The 1,163-nt window shown below is 46.2% G+C and overlaps 1 protein-coding gene across 1 annotated transcript in view; it reads right to left on the bottom strand.

Moving 5' to 3' along the window:
- Positions 1-223: 223 nt before the first annotated feature.
- LOC108802648 (phosphatidylinositol 5-phosphate 4-kinase type-2 beta-like) overlaps positions 224-1,163 on the bottom strand; it is a 54,215-nt gene continuing 53,275 nt past the window's right edge. Inside the window, exon 3 of the mRNA XM_018574504.1 lies at positions 224-314. Coding sequence (XP_018430006.1) covers positions 224-314 — 91 coding nt within the window. The remainder of the gene's footprint in view (positions 315-1,163) is intronic.

The raw sequence follows: 1,163 nt of genomic DNA, 5'->3' as shown, positions 1-1,163 counted from the left end.
TCGTCTTTAAGGCAGGGCAAAAAGGGCAGGTGCCCGGGCCCAGTCATTGCTGTGGGGCCCAAAGCAGCTGCCCCTTGACCACTTGTAGTGTCAGACTGCAAACCCAGCTCTGACTGTAACTCAGGAGGTGTTGGGGAGCAGAGCTCGGCAGCAAAGTGTTAATAAGCTGTGACAGTGTAGCCGGTGGATAGGGCACCATCACAGGAACAATGTCCTCAGCTCTTCAGACGTCTTGGGCTGCGTTTTCCCCGTATGGCTCTGACAGGAAGTTAGTGCTGATGATAACAAGAGCCTCAGCTTTTGCCCGGAGCCAGCTAGGAGGTAATATTATAGTCAGAGATCATTGAGTGTTCCTGAGAGAGAGTGACGGTCCCTGCATGTACTGAGGGAAGCTTTGCTGCTGCAGACAGAGGCTCACAGTCCCAGCATGGAGCTGCGTTCCACGTCCCCCCTGGCATCACTTTCTTCCAGCTCTGTCACATAGTCTGTGAATATTCATGGGGCAAAGACTAAAGTTAATTTGCACTTTTTTGCAGCCAGATTGGAATAGAATCCTATTTTATATGTGTTAAATGTTCCTAACACAACCTAACCGTTTAAACAAACATTGCTGTTCACCTTTTTACTTGCTGGATATTCTTATATTTCCCAATTGAATGTAATGTTAGGGATGGGGCTGGAAGTAATGGTCACTATAATTAACCCTGTGTGAACTGGCTTATGATCAGATGTACAGGACTGTCTGTACTAACAAAGGGTTAATGATCTCAGGTTTGGCTGGTGCATTGCATATTACTGTCTCTCACTTTGCACGGTTAGTAGCTGGAATGCACTAGATCGCATAATAAAATTCTCCCTGCATGCATGACTTATTTTTTACGATTGCACTGTACCTTGGGCATTGTTGTGCCATGTGTTTTGGTGCAGTTAAATGCACTGCAAGGCAGGAGACGTGGCTGTGGTCCCATTGACTTGAATGTATCTCCAGGCCCCCTCATGCGATACAGTGCATTCCAGCTACCAACCGTGCTGGAACACACTGGATTAGGTGTAATCAAGCCCTTTGATGTGATGGAAGCTGCCTGTAGAGTCCTGTGTGTAATCTGCTAAAAAACAAATAGAAAAGTAAGAAATACTTTGTAAATGTGAATTGGGTGTGCTAT

The sequence above is a fragment of the Nanorana parkeri genome, unplaced genomic scaffold (assembly GCF_000935625.1).
Source record: "Nanorana parkeri isolate BGI_ZX_2015 unplaced genomic scaffold, ASM93562v1 scaffold3007, whole genome shotgun sequence".
Classification (NCBI taxonomy): domain Eukaryota; kingdom Metazoa; phylum Chordata; class Amphibia; order Anura; family Dicroglossidae; genus Nanorana; species Nanorana parkeri.
This window is presented reverse-complemented; position numbering and strand designations above follow the sequence as displayed.